Source organism: Chelmon rostratus, chromosome 22 (assembly GCF_017976325.1).
Source record: "Chelmon rostratus isolate fCheRos1 chromosome 22, fCheRos1.pri, whole genome shotgun sequence".
Taxonomy (NCBI): Eukaryota; Metazoa; Chordata; class Actinopteri; order Chaetodontiformes; family Chaetodontidae; genus Chelmon; species Chelmon rostratus.
In genome coordinates, this window is record NC_055679.1 from 12,035,889 (window position 1) to 12,053,557 (window position 17,669).

General features: G+C 43.9%; 1 protein-coding gene across 1 annotated transcript in view; it reads right to left on the minus strand.

Moving 5' to 3' along the window:
* Positions 1-2,357: 2,357 nt before the first annotated feature.
* The window catches only part of chchd3a (coiled-coil-helix-coiled-coil-helix domain containing 3a), a 68,193-nt gene continuing 52,881 nt past the window's right edge, over positions 2,358-17,669 (minus strand). Inside the window, exons 8-9 of the mRNA XM_041964049.1 lie at positions 7,177-7,312; positions 2,358-3,046 (exon numbers count right to left, since the gene is read on the minus strand). Of these exons, the coding sequence (XP_041819983.1) occupies positions 3,023-3,046; positions 7,177-7,312 (160 nt within the window). The 3' untranslated portion in view covers positions 2,358-3,022. The remainder of the gene's footprint in view (positions 3,047-7,176; positions 7,313-17,669) is intronic.

The following is a 17,669-nucleotide window of genomic DNA, read 5'->3' on the forward strand; positions in this document are numbered from 1 at the left end:
ACTGTGTGACTCTCCTGGCGTGTCAAATCAGCGGCTAATAACGAGACAGACTGTCCTCCATGTGTGACAGCAGCGCTGACCTTCAAACGTCTTCCTACACGTGCCCTTATCTACCAAACTGGAAGAATTATCAGGACAATTTGCATGGTCTTGAGCACAAACGATCATAAAAAAAAGAGGGCTGGCAGAGGAAACCGCGAAGCCTTTTCAGTGGGTAAATGTGTGAGTCACGGTGGTGCCGGGCACCTCGTTTATATGTGGCAGACAGACGGAAGAAACAATCAGAGAAGAATACTTTGGCACAAGAGTGTTGGACGACATGATAGCAGATTTTCCCACGGTATTAGCAACCTCCAAGAGATTTAACAATTAAAATCAAGCTGAAATGTGCAAATAGTCACAAATAAACCATCAAAAAGTGGGACTATATGGAAAACATTTTATTATTCTGAATGAAAATGTTTTATGAGTTTCTTGATTTGATTAGAAGAAAACGTTCTTGGTTTGCTCCAATAACATGCAGCACATTAGTTCAGAGGTCACACTTTTAATGAATAGCCATCCTCATTGAGATTTGTGAAGTGTGTTTATTTTTGGACGATGTTTTTAATTCCCCAGTCCATCCTAATAAAAAATTAATGAAAACCAAATTTGATTCACCTTCACCTGAAATACCTGTTACTGTTTTCCAAATTGTTGTTCTTCTCACTCTCACCTGGACCCCAGCAGCCGAGGGCCCCCTGGTACCCCTGAAGAACTGTGACACGAGTTGAGCGCTGCCCGTTGTCACCTCGGTGTTCAGGAGCAGCTCAAGGATATCTGAGCTGCACTTGTTGAAGTCGCACCGAGCTGGAAAAAGGGAGCATTTTCTCGTCCGTTCAGCTCACTCTGTTATTATGAATACTTTACTAATAAAAAAAAAACCCTCTTATATCAAAATCTCATTACTTCTACCACCTGACAACTGGAAGATTTTAACAGTGGCTTCAGGAGGTGTGTATATAGATTCCAGCTAATTTAGCACTACATTAATTTTGAATTGCATTACGCCCTTGCCTAATACACTGTTTCTTAGGAAATGCATCAAGATAAAGAAGCAAAAAACTCCTTTTTTTGAAGAAGACAAAGTGCACAAGCTACTGTTAAACTTCAGAAGGTTGTTAAGGTCTCCGTGGAGGAAAAAGGTAAGCCCCATGTTTGGATCTCACGATTCTCTAATCATCCTTTAATGACATTAGAAGGGATATAATCTCATTACAGACAGAATACACCGTTAAATCACTTATCTTGGCTCGGAGGTACTGGGTCAGGGAGAGGAGCTGCAGCTTGTGTCAGAGTCACGGAGGGAAAAACAAGTGCGGGGGAAAGAAACAGCGGCTTCGGTCTGCTCTGTGGAGAAACACCTGCCATGAACTCCAATACCCATTATCCCCGACCTTTAGAAAACCCCTCCGACGCGCACACACACACACACACACCGTATAATAGAAGTCAACCCCTCACCCCTTCGAGACTCCACAAGTCAAAAAGCAAAAGGACAGCTGACTGACAGAGGGGGATTAGTCACAATGAATCACATGCTTGCACGCACACACGCACACACGCACACACACACACACCCTTCCTCTCTCACTCCGTCCACCACACACACTTTCTCCTTCTCATGCAGTATTAAGATAAGGTCTCCTCTGCGATCACCGGCCTCCACATCAAACCCAGACTGGATCCCTCCAACGTCCGCTCTCTCTCTCACTCACACACACACACCCACACACCTACACACACACACACACACCTACACACTGTTACTGCATAAAAAGTGGATGGATGGCTGCATTAATACCCCACCCACCCACACCCACACACACACAGTGTCTATCTAGCTAAACCCAACCCAGAGAGTCTGGCAGAGTGCAGACAGCGTAGAGAAGCCGTCTCCTCCAAGGCAACATTAGGCTGGGAGACTGAGCAGAGGAGAAACACACTGCAGAGAGGAAGAGACGAGGAGAGAGACAGACAGAAGAAGATAAGTGAAAGAAAAGAGGGACAATGAGGGGATAAGGAGGAGGTAAGGGCCCCCTGCTCTTTCACAGAGCTGAACAAGGAAAGAAAGACAGATTGACAGACAGAGAAACAGAGAGAAAGACAGATGATGAACCAGAACATCTGGGACAAATATTTCCCCGGCGCCTCTGTCCCCCTCTCTCGGGCTCATTCGCTGCGTTTGGAAAAATGTCGTCCTGACAACGCGAGGGCCGCGTACCCATCAAAGACGTAAAACGCTCGCTGTTATTAGCATAAAACACACACATACACACGCACTTGAGAGACTGAATATTTATGGAGAAAAGTTCAACAGTAGTTCCTGCATTGTGTTGTCTTTTATTTCCTCTGATCAGACATTGTCACAAGTGTTGGTCTGCATGAATTGAACACGCACGTCGTTACATTATTAACAAAGTCACACGAACAGATGCACACATGCACATTTGTGTACAGGATGATGCATTGGGAGCAGGAAAACAATGATTTCAGTGATTTATGGACGACAAAATAGGACTGACTTATAAGTAAAAATAGACTTTTATCTTCCTAACAGTGCTGGAATGAGAGGGGGGTGGGTGCAGGTGGTCTGTGAAAGAGGTGGCTTGCTTTGCTGTGTTGGTTCATGTCCTTCCAGCGGGCCGAGCTCAGGCCTGCTGGGTGCCGTCGACCCCTGCTGTCGCAAAATAGCAGACAGTGTCGCTCCCTACATACTCACAGGAGAGATAGACGAAAGGCAAGAGAGGTGGGGAAGGAGATAAGGATCTACGGGGAAAAGGTGTCTATTTCTCTCAGGGTGTGTTCGGTGCCTCTAGTCTGGTTCTGTTCTGGTTCTCCACAGGGTTTTGAGGGTGTGTGTCTTGGTGCTGACTTGTTCCTCACGTCCTTCGCTCCGGTTCGGTCTGTCTGTCAGTCGGTCGATAATAAGTAATCCCACACCAGAAACTCTTCATTGCTCCCTCTTTCTGTCTCTCTCCCCTTAACCTCCAGTCCTCAACTTGTTCTGCAGACCAAAAAAACAAAAACAGAGTGAAAAGCACATGAGAAAGACGGTACAAAGATAAAAATCTAAATGGACAAACAAACAGCAGAGGAAGATATTATGTCACACAGGAGAGACAAGACAGAGAGAGGAAGGCCTGGGAGTCCTATAAAAGGGAGGAGGATGGAGTGAGTTGGACCCGAGGGCAGTGGATTCCATGTTAGCGATAAGTGCAACCACAATCCCCAGCACTCCCTGTCAATAACCATTTGAACTGGCCTATTGCAGCTGATGCCACTGGATGAAACCTGCCTGAGAGAAGAAGCGCGAAAGCAAAAAAAAAAAACAAAAAAACACAGCGACACAAGGAAAGAAAAATGAGGAAGAGAAATCTATTCTCTGGCCGACCGTCTTAATAATGGTGTTGTGGATGAGCAAAGTTCATGTCAGTAACATGTCTTTGCAGCAGAGGAGTTCATTTTGTACGCTATTGATCTGCCCACAAAACGATAAATGACAAAAAAAAACTGTGGGCCAAACAGTCTACGACACTGTAAAGTCCAGGTTAGGGCGAGGGGCAGATCACTGAACGGATCATTCCAGGTTTTTAGAACTTGGGCTTTATGTTTGTAGCTCTGGTCATCGTGTTTGGTTATGATGTCACTGTATCTACAGCGGCAAAGTAACTGCTGAGACCTGGGAACATGGCAACAAACATGAATGATTCCACTGGTTAAAATAATGGCTGTAGTACATTATTATTCCTGACATTTCACTTTTTATTTCAGATAAACTGGCGAAAACCTTGTTTACGACTCGTCTCATCATCTCGTGTCTTTTGCGGATGCATCCATGCAGCTTTTTCTCTCCCGATACAGATTCCGATACCTCAGTCCAGCATCCATCTGATCCCACGGTTAAAATCTGCACACATCGCTGCTCATTGGCGTATTTTCTCTGTATGCTAACACATGTGCTGTATGTATCGAGCGGACGCGCCACGCTGGAGTCGCGACTTGTATTTCATTTGTGCGAGCGTCTGCGAGGTGCACCTCTCCCCCTCACTGCAAATGCATTTAAGGGAGGATCATGCAAATAATAGGAGACATGTTGACAGAAGTTGATTGTGTATTCTGCTATGTGTGACTATCAGTTCCGCTGGGGAAAATTTCCGCCTCTGAAGAGGAAGCGTAAGCACAGCACAGAAAGGATTTAAGAGCCACAAGGAAGACTGCAGTGGGAATAGAAGCACGCATTAAATTTAGGCTTGTGTAACTAAAAACTGACTATTAGAGCTATTATTAATGAACACAATATCTGATGGACAGATGATGTTTTGGTCAAACTTGAGTTTGAACTGTATCTCTGCAGGATGATGCTGCAGCTACACTTTGTTTTGTTTAGAGTTTGTATTTTTCTGAGCCTCGTGATCTCACAGAAATCTCCCATCTCTGAGCTGCTCTCTGGCGGAGTGCGTGTGGAGGGCAGTGCGAGGCGCAGTCCAGGAGCTGACCGCGAGCTGAAACTCGCTGCAAAGCCCCGTGACGCCAAGGGGAACTGCAGATTCGGGTGATAATCCTCTTTGGGTTCGAGCACTACGAGTGACCTCTTTCACATTAATATCCAATGTTGATGTTGTTAGCATAAAAATGTTGATTTTTAGCCGTTTGAACCATAAACACAATGCGTTTTGGTGACAGGCGTAAATGTAATCATGGATAGGAGAGATGGCCAAAACACATCTAAAAAATCAAAGCAAAAATACAAACAAAGACCAGATTTACTGACATCTAGAAAACACTGAAAGGACAAATTAAACCAATAAAACCCTTTTTGTTCTGCAATTTTGATTGAAATGTCAATATCAAAGGTGATGCTGCAGCAGTTACATGAGCCAGCTCCTCTTATATTCCTGCAAACATAACAGCAGCTGAGACCACAAACAGAGATCTATCCTGGCCCTTTGAGAGTAAAAAGGGAGATGGAAGGGTCAGTCTAAAAAATGAAGTGGAGAAGGAAAAGATAGGGAGCAAGAGGCGGTCATGCGGCGAGAATATGGAATGAGGAGGCGAGCAGTGGATGGAGCGATCGGCCTCCGTGATAAACTCTTTTTCATAGAGGGAGAGAGAGAAAGAGACTTTATCTGTCCTTCGACCGCCTCTTCCTCACAGTTTGCTATCTGGACCTGTTAAGTGCTGAATGCATTAGAAATGTGACGAGGGATGAAGGGATAGCGGATGGAGGGAGTGAAGGAGGACTGGTGGCAGGGCACAGAGGCCACAAAAGAGAGTGAAAGTGGGTCTAAATGTTATCACTGACTGCAGCGATAAGAACGCTAATTATCAGTGACAAAGGCCAGGCGGCTAACAACGGCTCTGTCTTGGCTGACTCCAGTGGATGGGTCAATATTGTAAAACCGAGATTTGGGGGGGATTTGGTTTTTATCCCCAGTGAGATGGCATCTCGGACATCCCTATCTATACCGACGCCGGCTCACTTTTTAATGGAATTTAAGATTTGAAGAGGAAGGACGAAGAAGGGGAAGGAGATTTTGCTGTTTGAAAACTGTCTGAGCAATGCTATCAAATGTCTTTGACCGAGAGGGCAAGGAGATGAGAGGCGAGGGCACGTTTGGATCTTCTGACCTCCAGAGGTCAAAGTCATGTCCTTTGACATTTGTTCTCGGCGCAGCTTCCTGCTTGGCTCAGATAAAGCTGTGTAAACATCCTAATCATGAAGCTGCATCAGCTCATATCAATCCTACTTCATTCCTTCCCCCTATTTTGTCGGCTGTGTAATTCTGCATATTATTCCTTTAAAGCCTTATCACAGAACAGTTTTTTTTTTCTTTTTGCACCTAATGACTTTAAAAGCAAGTCTTAGACAGATAAGCACAGACGAACAGGAGTGTGCTGTGATTGCCGCAGGGTGATAAACACAAGCGGATTACCATATCGTCTCAGGCTTGCTTGCAAACAATTTACAACATCATAACAGCATCCGCGCTGTGAACGCACCCTTGCTGAATCCTGACGAGGCTACAGGTAGCTTTCTTAAACGCACGCACACACACAGACACACACGCAAGCACACACACATAAGCACACAATGAATAAAACATTGTGCAATTTACATGATGTATAGCTTAAAAATCTGCCAGCATCTGACTTTTAGATCTAATACTAATACCCACGAGAGTGAGGGAGAGACGCAAAACTCAGTTTTCCTCATATCCGGCAAAACAATGCAATTGTACAAAAAAAATAAAAAATCTAATAGAAAAGCTCCATGAATAAATTGATCCTTGTTGGGGCCAACGGATTTTACATGCTGCAAAGTGAGAGAGGGGGAATCAAGTTAATATCAACCTGAGTGACATTACAATTACCATACAGTGTGTGACCGTGGGAGACAGAGGGCGAAAAAACATTTGTACTCGGCAATGAAAGGAGAGAGCTCCAGAGAGGACAATGGTATCCAACGAGCAGCGGCTACTCCTTTGGTCTTATTACATTAAAACACACCCAGAGACAGCCGGGGGGAACGCCTGTGTCAGCAGGTATTATGGAAATAGATCGTAAGGTTTAAACTGGCTATTTAGAGGGAGCTTTATTCAGGCGCCAGTAGCCCAGTGGAAATTATATTCTCCTGTCTAAAAGCAAGCATGTAAATGGATGCTAGTGTGCATGTGTGTGTATATTATATTAATTCATTTGGACGTTTAAAAAGGGAATAGCTGCTCTACTCTAGCTACCATCTATGAGCCCAATGACGTATGCTGTATCTAACACACACACACATGGGGCTACTTTGTAAAACACATATCAATTCAACTGAAAGCTACACTACAGGATTAGGAGGCGCTACAACTTACATATCATCTGTCCATGAGGGTGCATGCACATACTTGTGGTTCTTTTCAGGGAGAAAAGCTTGCATTATTTTGGAGTTGTTTTGAAAGATTCAAAATCAAGTTTAAGTATTTTCCTTACAAAGAGCACAGTTGCACACAATGAAATCGTCATTCATTTCACTTAACAAGCATGCAATACACATATGCATAATATTCACAGAACAAGCGTGACAAATTCTGTGCAACTGACATGTGAAACGTAATAAAAGACATATAGCTTGGTTTGGTAAATACACACCTGTTTGGCGTTGTTGACACACTGTAGGTAAAGGGCTGCTATGTTGGAGCAGTGAAGGGTTTTTCCAACGTTCTCTTTGTAGCATGCGAGGATCTGGCCCTGCAGGTCTGCACACACAGGATACATCTCGTACCGCCTGCGGGGGTGAGAAGGGGAGAGAAATAATGTGAAAATGGGGAAAAACGAGGTGTAAAGGAGGAGGGGAGGAGGATGGGGCAGGAGGAACAGTGTGAGGGATGAGATTTAAGGGAAAGGCATAAAAGTGTAAAAGAAAAAAAGGGGCTGAGTGATAAATATGTGAGTGAGAAAAGAGTCAAAGGTGGACAGAAAATGAAGACAAAATGGAAAATGCTTGAAAATGCGCAATGCAGAGGGACTGAAAATGACTACGAGATATAGACATCAAGAACAGGAGAAGAGGGATAAAGACATATTGTTGGTTTGGAAAATGATGGTCCTTTTTATCTCAAAGAGAGTGCATTCACTGAGAGTCTTACACTGCAGTCAATAGTGAGTGTACACCCCTCGCCTTTTCTATTTTGACTGTCATTCCTGTCCAAAACTCCTAAAGCAAGAATCATCATGACTGTGGCTGCTGGAGGAAAGGTCAAAGGTCAGTGCAGCCTCCACAACCTGCTGCAATGGCCGCATCGACGTGTGCATCGCAACACATCGACACGGAAAAAACAGACAACAAGAGGCGTCAAATAAAGCTTCCAACAATGGCTTCAACCCTGAAAAGGGCAAATCGTCAGTGCCACGGAAGAGAAGCTAAGTCGGCAGATCAATGCGTAATGCAGAGAACACAAGAGAAGGGCGCTGCTCTAGACAAGCGATAAGGCTTACTTGTTATAATGTGATGATGATAATGATGATGAGGTTAAAATTACCGGCAAGCTCAGTATACCTTCCTGGTAAATGAGCCCTTGTTCTCGTGTCTTACCACTAAAAACCCTTTAAAAGGCTTCACTGAAGAGAGTATTGATCACTTTACTGGGCACCAGTGAATCCATCCATTGATGCGGACACTCCCTGAGAGTGTCAACCATTTACATACTGGGTAGCTGTCACCTTGGACCGGTCTACACAGCAAATTCAATCTTTCAGCATCCAAGAGGAGGTTGTTGTTGTAGACTGTGGACGCTAATATGTCTGGTTATAGGATAAGCATCAATACCTCTGCACGCTCAAGACTGTCCTTGAGGCGTGCTAAAGTTTTAGTGCTGCTGTCTTAGCTGGTATGATCCAGATGCTAGCTCTTCCAATGGTAGCTGCTACGCTAAACTTCAGTGCATTTAAATGGGACTCTTATGTTAGACGTACGCAAGAGTTGGACCCTTTTTCCAATCAACCCTGATGCCTTGCCCATCGTTAACTGCTTTTGTCTGTCTCTTCACACACCCCATAAAAACCTATAATGATGACATGTGCACATGCTAGGGCTATTATGCTAATGGTGGTGTCATCATTTTGTTCACACCAGTGCTCAGGACACTCCATCTGCCTTGCTAAATGCCTTGCATGAGTGTGAAAGAGATTTTGCCTGTCAGCAACTCTGGTGATCTCAAAGGAATATTGGGACTGAAGCCGAGCCCCCTGTAGTCAGAATCAGATGTTTGATTACCCCCCTGGAGTGAGAAATTACCCCCCCATCGGATGCAAAGCACGGGATTGGTTGCATGGGTCATTACCCAGGGTGAAATGCTGCAGGAAGCTGGTGCAGTGGAGATGTGTACATATGTGCATAAGCACGTGGTCATATTTGTTAGGGTGGCCCGGAAAAATCCATAGTCCTTGTCAATGCAGGTCAGTGGCAATTTGTGACAGCATGAGAGGTGCTTTCTACACCTTCAACAACTTCGACAGCAGTGTGATTAATCAATACACTTCATCATTCACCATCCAATACAGTGTTCAGAGGGCTAAGAAATGTTGTAAAGCTAGAGAGGAGTACTTCAAAGAATAAAAAGCAGTCAATTTGGACACTTAAAGGAACAGTTCGACCTCTTTGGAAATACACTCTTGAATAAAGCTGATGAGAAGATCACTATCACTCTCAGGTCATCCAGGAGACAGTTAGCTCATCTTAAACTAGAAGCAGAATCATTTCTTGGATGGGCACGGCAGCTTCCTGGAGTCTCCTAATCACCTTTAAACTTTTTTTTTTTTACACCTCAGTTTGTGTTTGGATTAAATATATATTATAGTGAGCTTTAAAGGTTCTGGTAGGTAGATTTTGCTACATTTAGACAGAGCCAGGCTAGCTGTTTTCCCTGTGTCCAGTCATTGTGCTAAGCTAAGCTAACAGGTCGCAGGTTGAACCTTCTACATTCACTGTGCCGACACGAGAGTGGTATCCGTCTTCTCACAGCAAAGACATTAATAAGCACTTTTGTTAAAATGTAGAACTTTTATTTTAAAGATTTCGGTTAGTTCCACGGTAAATCTCACTGCATTACGCAGTTGGGTGTGGAGAAGGTTCCGCATTTGTGGATCCACTGGGGAGAAATTCAGTCATTTGCTGGGAGGCATGACAAGGCCATTGCTCTGCGTCAGGGTATTGAACGATGACAGCAGTGCTAGCAGAAACCGCTGCCATCCTATTCCTATGGATCCTGGCGCTCATTTATTACACCGCCTATGGGCATCTACAGGGACGAGGGGGAGCCACATACACCCACTAATTACTTTCTTAAGCGTTCGCGTTAATGCCAGGTGCATCCTGCTGATACAAACCACAGTGTTTATCACCAGTAATGGCCTCTGCGAGAGAAAGGAGGACAGAGGAAGAGAGGGAGAGGATGAGTGGGGGCTGGATAGAAACGAAGAGCTTTTCTTGATGAGGAACTAGACAGTGGTACTTCTATTTTTGCTTGCTCTCTGGTTCTCTCTGTGGGGAAGGGGCTGAGACAGGGGTTGAGTTAATCATGGAGACAATAACACTGTCACACACACTCTGTGGCGGCACGCTGCATCCTCTATCATCTATCATTAAGATTAACATTAAGTTCCTGCCACCAAGCACACAGAGCTGGTGGGGAAAGAATACAACCCTCCCCCCTCCTCAGTTTTACATTAGGTGCCCTCATGTCATTTACTGTAGCCTGACTGCTGTAGTGCTATGCAGCAGGGTGAGCAGATGCAAAAACGATGTCATATCACGAATAAGATATAAACCATAACCACTTGAAAATTGCCCTTTTTTACCTTTAATGTATGAAACGTACCCCCACGTTCAGCTCAATAACATAAAGTCATGATAAGTGGTCATTTAAAAACTTGGTAAAAAAAATCTGAAAAGAGAGATTTTTTTTGTTTTTCCAAGTCAGTTGTTGGCCTGGGGTAATCGCCAAATTCTTCAGGCTAGTTATGGAAATACACTAGAGCTATTGTACTCAGTTTCAGGCAAGCTAGGGGGGATTTTGATCCTTGGATTTAATTACAATTTGCACCAGCAACACCTCCCTACATAGCTCCGTCAAACACCAGAAGAAAACAAGACAAACGTCAGGTTATTCATGTTGAATCAAGAGCGAGATGGATCAGGAGTAAAACGTTGCCGAGTGGATACACAGTAGATTCCTCTGCTGTGGGAATCGTAGGGTAAACTCATAAATATAGTCAAAAACAACGATGAATCATCTTGTTCCCATGTAACCTGAGCAGTAAGGCATTCATAAACATTGAGACCGTATCACATTCCCAAAGCAAAACCTCTTTTTTTGGCTGTGTTTAAATGATTTACAGGAAACTGGGAAAAAAAAAAGGTGAACGCCGGAGGCAAGCTGACATTTTTTTCAGCCCCGGTTTGGTCTGAAAGCAGAATTTGAGTTTCGGTTAACAGGTTTACTCTTTTGCTTTTGACTCTTTTTTAAGTGAAGCAATGCCTAACTTATGACCCCTCATCAAAGGGTGCATGTCCAATGAGGAGTGATGTTCCTTCTCAGTTTCATTTGAATCATTTTTAGAGGCTTGGGGATGTAAAAGTACACAGAATTGAACAGAAAACTCTCATTTCTCGTTTCCATCTCAGGAAATAAGCCCTCTTGGTGACACTGCAGCTCTTTACTCGTACGTGAACACACAAACACACACAATTGCAAAAATGATAATGCCACAGTATAAATGTCTCCATACACACATCAACAGATTATTCTACGGGTTATACAAGCAGCCACTGATAATAAATGCTCCACGCTCTCCTCTCCCTCTCTTACTTCACCATCTCCATCTTCCCTTCACTCTTCTCGCCTTTATTCCCTCCCTCAATCCCCAGAGGTTCATGGGATATTTAATAAAACCCCACGAGGTAGGAGACACTGAAACAAATATAGACATCTAGCCAGATGCAGTTGGTTATTATTTGGACTATATGTGTGTGTCTTTGTGTGCGACGCATCCCCGTACCCCAGAGACAGTAAATCTAAACAGTCATATAGGGGTCTTGCCTCGTGTCATCAGTAACAGTAAAGGTCTCTATAACAACACCTTATCCACCCCCCACCACCACACACACACACCAACCAGGATCCTCATGCCTTGATCCACTGATAGCAATGAAAGGGAGGAGTAAGGTTGGTTTAGATATCTACATTACAGTTTCTCTGCTCTGTGTCATAAATCACACAGCAGAGGGATGAAAAGAGAGAACAGAAGAAAGGACAGAGGGGAGGGGGAGCAATGTGTGTGTGTGTGAGAGAGAGAGAGAGAGGGGGCAACACTCCATTGAGAAAAGATGCTTTATGAGAGAAACGGAGGCAGAGAAGAAAGCGCGGGAAAGAAGAGAGGAAGAGGGGTGTCTTTGGAGAAAGAAGACTGGAGGAGAGACGCAGGAGAAGCTGAAGAAGACCCTCCACACAACACTCGTGAAGCTCTCCGCTCGCTCCCTTTGTAAAGTTTTCCTCGAGGAGAGAACAGAAAACGAGGTTGAGAGGAGGGGCAGAAATGATATGAGAGGGTGAATGTGTCCTATTTAACATGTAATAAAGCAGAACAGATTACCTGCTCACTGCCTCTCACTGTCTGTCTCCCTCCTCAAGGTGTCCCTATATCATTTAATACAATCCCCTCTTTCAAGCCTCCCGCTGCTCCAGTCAGCACATTTCCAAAGAGGGGACATATTCCACTAGGTTTATGGCTACTGATACATTCTTCAGAGAACATATTGACCCCAAGCTGGGCGGAGTATTGAGATCGATGTTGGGATTTTCGCCCAATATGCATGTTATGCCAATAGACTGAGCGAGGATCAGTGTCAGTGCATTTTTCAAACCAACACATATTGACCATGACTACCATCTGCTGTAACAATGCAGAGCTGTGCACGAAAATGACATTCATAGATCTCTGTTAAGGATGCAACATGCTTCAATAGTTGAACAAAGTGTGAGACGCATCTGGAAACATGTACGTCCATCTGTCATCATTTCAGATACATTACAACTCAAAGCAAAGACACACATACACACACGTTTCAAACAAACTGCCCATTACAATACTGGATAGTATGAAACAGTCGCCTGCAAAAAGAATGACTGATTGCACAAACTGGCTGCAGAGGATTCATGTTGAGTTTCACAAAGTGCTCCTGAGACCATGTATTAATCTCCTTTATATCACCATGTGTTCACAAAGGCGGTGACCTTCGCTCAAGCCTTGCCTGTGAACGACTGAGCCTTTCCAGGATGCTCCTTTCATACCCAATCATGATGCTGTCACCTGTTACCAATCAACCTGTTTACCTGTGGGATGTTCCAAACAAGTGTTTTTGGAGCGTTCCACATCTTTCCCAGTCTTTTGTTGCTCCTGTCCCAACTTGTTTCAAACGTGTTGCTGCATCAAATTCAGAATGAGCAGATATTTACAAAAATCAATGAACCTGATGAGCTAAAAATGACCATCTGACCGGATATTTAACACCAGACCAGTCTTTGTTTGACTTTATTGGCTCTAATGGATACCACAAAATATAATGGAACAAAAGAACAAAGCAAACACATATAATATCAGACGTTACAAATGAGTGGCTGCAGTGCAGTCTTGGTTTTTGTGAACAATAAAAGAATATTGTTGTTGCAGTTGATTCTGGGGAGCTGCTGCTTTTAAGAGAATATTTGATATAAAAAATGCATTGTTTTCACCAAAGCAGCTCTATCCTAGAAGAAGCCATTTGGTGTCACATGACTTTACTAATGGACTTATCATTATATTAGGATTAAAAAGCGCTTGACCAAGAAAAGACAGAAGCCATTTTATGGTCTGATTTGGCCACATTTCACTTATGTTGCCAGTATTTATCTCCCCCAGTCTCTAACTCCTTCTTTTGCCCACACACAGACACACAGACACACACACACACTGTAGTTCCATCGACAGTATGGATTACGCTCGCCTGCCACCAGATTGAGTTCCAAATCACCACATTCTCTATTTATCATCATTTGGGTCCACTTAGGGGTTAATAGGGTTAAAGGGTGGGTGCCGGTTCCCCCTTAAAAAGCCCTCATGTTCCCTCTAGTTAAGGCAGGCGTCAGTACCGAGGGGGGTAAATAAATACAAATGATCCAGTTAAGGAGAAAAATGACACACATTTCGCTCACGCTGCTTTTTAAAAGCAGACCTGAGTGACCCCCCGCAGTGAAATCCATCAGCATGGATAAGAGATTGAATGAGAGAGACAGACCGAGAGAGGATGGCACTGAAAGAGACAGAATCACGAGTGAGGGACAAAAGAGTGCCAAAGAATGGCGAGAGAGCATATGAGTGAGTGAGCATGCGATAATATAGAGGGCGTGAGTGAGAGAGATTTAAATTAAGACAGAAAACACTGGTCTTAAGTGAGCAGTGAGGCAGGCAAAGAAGGATGAATGAATGAGAGGAAAAAGACAGCGAGTGTATGTCCTTTCTGACCCTTCTTTATGCACACTCTGGTCTCGAGCCTGAAGCAGAAGAAGAGGAACGTGTTCGAGATATTTCACAAACATATGTTGAAACATGGCAGCTGGAAGATGCTCGCTGGCTTATTTGTGAGAGACACCTTGAATTACAGCGTTTTGTAATTGGCAAACACGTGTTTTCTGCACATCCAAGAGGTGCTCCATTCTTTTCTGGTCCATCATTCATGCCACTGGTGCCGTTCACTATATTAAAAAGCCAAAATAATACAGAAAAGCAATAAAAGCAGTGTGTGGGTTTCCCGAGCATTTCCAATGCAGCAAAGTCACTAAATCAGCCACTAAAAGGTGTGTATGTGCGTTTTGTGTCCATGTGTTCTCCCACGCAGGTCTCTCGGATCGTGTGTGCTTTTTACAGCCAGCACAGCAGAGCTCTTAAGGCTGAAAGAAGAGCTTTTAAAGCAGTTATTGACTTCTGTCTCCTCGGCTGACCACCATCTTGTCCCTGTGCCCACGTTGCCTAGCTACGGAATTGTGGTTCGCCCTCACCTGACCGAGGGGTCAAAGCGCTGCTCAGCCTGTCCTGCTTCTGCCACTACTTCAGAGAAAAACACCTCAACGACTACAAGTGAAGTACTTTGCATCAACTTGCCTGCAAAATTAATAAAAATAAAAATGCTGCATGGCTCAATTAAACATCAATAAATCATTTCTTCATTAATTTTGGGACATCAGTATTATTCCCTTAAACAAACAGAAAAACTACCAATAAAATGGAAAGCCTCTACCAGGCTCTACACCTTATTTACATTTTGTAGCAGCAGGATGGAATCAGCAGGAGGAATCTGCTGAATTTTCTCTAATATATTTATCCTCTTCAGCAGGGACTCTCAAAGTGCGACCCGCGGCCCCATGGCGGCCCTCAGAAACATGTTGCACGGCCCACAAACGTGCCAATGTCCTACATTTAATACACTACTCGGCTACCTTGACAAACTGCCCCCCTGACAAGCTTTGGCCAGGTTAGGAGTGACAGCTTGTAGAAAGCTAGCGGTTGCATGTTAACTAGTGGCGCCTCGCAAGTTTTGCAGGAATCACATTCTCAGGAGTTTAAAGTGGAAGTGAAATGGAAAAGCCACCACAGAAAGAAAGCTGGTTTCAGGAAAAATGGATCAACTCTTGCTTCGTCAGACCTCGGGCGCTGAGGGAATTTAACATTAAATGCCACTATCAGACCAATGACTGATCCTTCAACAAGTTCAAGTTTTCCTGTGCGGCCCTCAATCACATGCTGACTCCCTTAAGTGGCACTCAGTTATAAAAAGTTTGAGAAGCCCTGCTCTTGGATAAAATGAAAGATAAAAGAAAAGCACAGTGCAATCGTCCTGCAATGCTTTGTTGCAGGGCTATGTCTTGGATTGCATTAGGTTGCGGCGGATATTCCTGATTTTTCTCTCGACAACCATCATTGCAAGAAGCAGAGACTTGTAGAAAAATCAGGAAACTTAAAATCAAGTGACAATACTGGCATTAAACTTGACCCTTGTCAAGTTGGAACATTGCACATTGTATTAATGCAGATGCATAAATAAAGCAGGTGAGCGGTTGTTAACGGTTACAAGGGGCTAAAAGAGGGATGCGTGACCCGTTCTTTCTCCCACAAGGTATGCAGAAGACAGACTGCCAGGTGCGGTCTCAGTGTTATGAGGAAAAACGAGTTTCGCTCAACACCTCCTCATTCCACCTTTGCGTGCGTGCATGCATGTGTGTACGGGGAGAGATGAAGTGAGGACTGCGGCTGCTGTTACTGCCAACTGGATTAAATTAAAAAAAGATTTATTCAAAAGAGCTAAAAAATAAACAAGAGACAAAGGGAGTGAGTGTGTAGCCTGAGGAAGGAGAGGAGTGACAGCGAAGTGACACACTAAAATGAGATTTTATTCTCTATGGTTGACTGTATGGGGAAGACACGGAATATATGCAGCTTAAACACACACGCACGCACTCTCAGACGCAAACAAAAAAACGTGAAAATACATAGCCTTTTCTGATCTTATCGTAAATCTCACCATCAAGGCTGGAAGCTTAGAGGAATCCAAGTTTTTGAGACCTGAGAAGGGGGATGGAGACATAAGAGATGATGGTCTGAATCCTTCAGCATTACAAAGCCTTGTCGGACCCACCCATTCACCGTTATAAGATGTCCCTGTCCAATCTGAATTCTGCAGGGACCCTGGACAAACAGTGACAGTGACCAGCTCCTACAAAGAAGCCCAAAGCCCCACCAAAGGTTAGCACTGACAAGAGGCTTAGGACTACGCCACTGTTCTTTCGTTCCCCATTCCATCTTTTCGCATAATCTCACATCTATCTTTTTCCTCCACGCCTGTCAGCTTGCATTTCAAACTAAAGCCCCATTGGGTCACTGCAGCCAGTCAGCACAAACACACACATTCCAGAGGAGATACCCACGTACACATATATGTGCGCACCTTTGAATTCATTCATCGTCACATACAGAAGCCAGCATGCACGTGCACCCTTACATACATGTGGTGCAGTAAAGGTCACACATTCAGTGCTGGACAGTGCGATAATACGTCAGATGTGGATAAACAACTAGTGGTGAAGGTGGCAGGATATAAATCAGGCGCAGGCAGAGATGGCCTCCTTTCCACAGGCGACTGGGAACGCTTATCTTCAGTGAGTGTCACGGGGAAAGTGAATAAAAGCTTTGGTTCTATGTGTATGCGCGTGTGTCTAACGTAGTGTCTTATTACATTATCTGTTACATGTTGCGTATATTTATGTATTGGTGGAAGAACTGTGCACCAAATGTCTTTCATCTAGGTCTTTGAGAGCAGTTTATGATTCATGGCAACTATTTCAGACAGTAGAGGGGCTTTTTTACACTTCTATCAGTATTTTTTCTTACTCACTTTGGACAATACTTTTCATGTGTCCTTAATGCTGAGAGGAAAAACAAATAACTATTACATGTTAAGTTTCTAACGGTACCAGGTTTTTGAAGCAAGCTCTGCTATTTTTTCTTGTATTTGTATTTTTCTGGTTTTGAGTACAAAATCATAGCAGTGAGAAAGTATGAAAGATATGCATGTCCTTCTTCATATATGTGTGCGTGTGTTTTTTTGTGTGTGTTGTGGATGTAATGAGGTCACAGTCATGCCGGAGCATTCCGGCTGACAGCGCTCCATCATTCTCTGGCGGGAATACTGCAGCAGAACAGCAGGGAACAGCTGTACTGCACATGTACGCAAACAGCTACACACATACACAACCTCATATTCTGCACAAACACACACACACACATGTGCACACTTCCCTCCCTTGAGAGCCTATCACTCACACTTTAATTTATTTCTTTTTAACATAGACCATTGTACCACTGCAATGAACACAACAGAACACTGGCTACTTGCTGCAGCCTATCTGTAAATCCCACGGTCAACTTTTGTTAGTTGTTTTGCTACCAAGCACTTGTATTCCCTATCCTGTTTCAAATCAGAGTAATTATTATTTCCCATGTCGGCTATGACTGAGCATTAGAACAGGTGCTGCATCTAGCTATGACACATACAT